This window comes from Aplysia californica, unplaced genomic scaffold (genome assembly GCF_000002075.1).
Source record: "Aplysia californica isolate F4 #8 unplaced genomic scaffold, AplCal3.0 scaffold00127, whole genome shotgun sequence".
Lineage (NCBI taxonomy): Eukaryota > Metazoa > Mollusca > Gastropoda > Aplysiida > Aplysiidae > Aplysia > Aplysia californica.
Genome location: NW_004797397.1, coordinates 63,998 through 65,203, shown reverse-complemented (window position 1 = coordinate 65,203; position 1,206 = coordinate 63,998). Strand labels below are relative to the sequence as shown.

At 36.1% G+C, this 1,206-nt stretch overlaps 1 protein-coding gene across 1 annotated transcript in view; it reads left to right on the top strand.

Annotated features, from left to right (window-relative positions):
- LOC101849837 overlaps positions 1-1,144 on the top strand; it is a gene marked incomplete at its 5' end in the record, with an annotated part of 19,396 nt that extends 18,252 nt beyond the window's left edge. Inside the window, 1 exon segment of the mRNA XM_005096345.3 lies at positions 815-1,144. Within this exon segment, the coding sequence (XP_005096402.1) occupies positions 815-981 (167 nt within the window). The 3' untranslated portion in view covers positions 982-1,144.
- Positions 1,145-1,206: the final 62 nt, after the last annotated feature.

Below are 1,206 nucleotides of genomic sequence, written 5' to 3'. Positions count from 1 at the left end.
TGTAAACCAATTTGAAAAAAAAAGAAAGATTGAAAAGTAGCATAGCCTTATCCGGAAGTTCAAATAAGGCCCCACAGGCTTAATATTGTTACCATTTTTATTTGTTAGAGAACGTAGACAGCTTCTGTACATTCTCTAACATTAGAGAACGTAGACACTTCCATATATATACATATATACATAAACATGTAATACATCTCTATATATTATATTTGTGAAAGTCTGTTACTTAATCCACCTAAAATGTCCGAACCACATAACTTTCAAATTCCACAAAATTAATGGTGGTTCAGAATCATTTAAAGGGTGCACAGTTGTTTGTTGTTGTTTTTTTTGGGGGGAGGGGAGTCTGGAGTCACTGTAGTTTAATTTTCAGTTTTTCATTAATTTAGTTAGATCTAACCTTGGGAAAGTCTGTCTTCTAAAACGCCATTGTAAACAAGTGAGGTTTCCGTTCACTAGCGGTTTGAAATTCTGGAGTGTACAACTACAGAAGCGGAATAGAGAATCATTCTATACAACGCTATATCTAGACCTTCTAATTTGTTGCATTTCTCAAGATTTATTGCTCCATTCCAATAGAGTGTAAATATAGTAGTCCAATGACTTTCAGTTGATGTTAATGCAGCGATCATTCCTTTCATCGAAAGGGGGTCCAGCTAGTTATATTAATATAACATAAAATACAATATATAATATATAATATTGAAATATAATATTTATGATATAAAATCTAATATTTAAAAAATGATATAATACATATAGTGTAAAATATATAACGAAGGCGCTGACATTTTTCTGTCTCTGTTCCCAGGAGCCTTGTTTATTTTGTCATCTCTTCTGATGATGGTACTCCCGATCTCCGATCCAAAGATGTCTGGCGTACATCTACGGGACAAGGATGTGCATAACAACCAGGATGGAGAGAAGGACACATACAACGACAAAGATGGAGAGAAAGACGAGCAAGAACGTCTGTAGTGATAGAGAGAAGGACTCATACAACGACACAAATGGAGAGAAGGACGAGCAAGAATGTCTGTAGTGATGGAGAGAAGGAAGAGCAAGAATGTCTGTAGTGATGGAGAGAAGGAAGAGCAAGAATGTCTGTAGTGATGGAGAGAAGGACACATACAACGACACACATGGAGAGAAGGACGAGCAAGAATGTCTGTAGTGATGGAGAGAAGGAAGAGCAAGAATGTC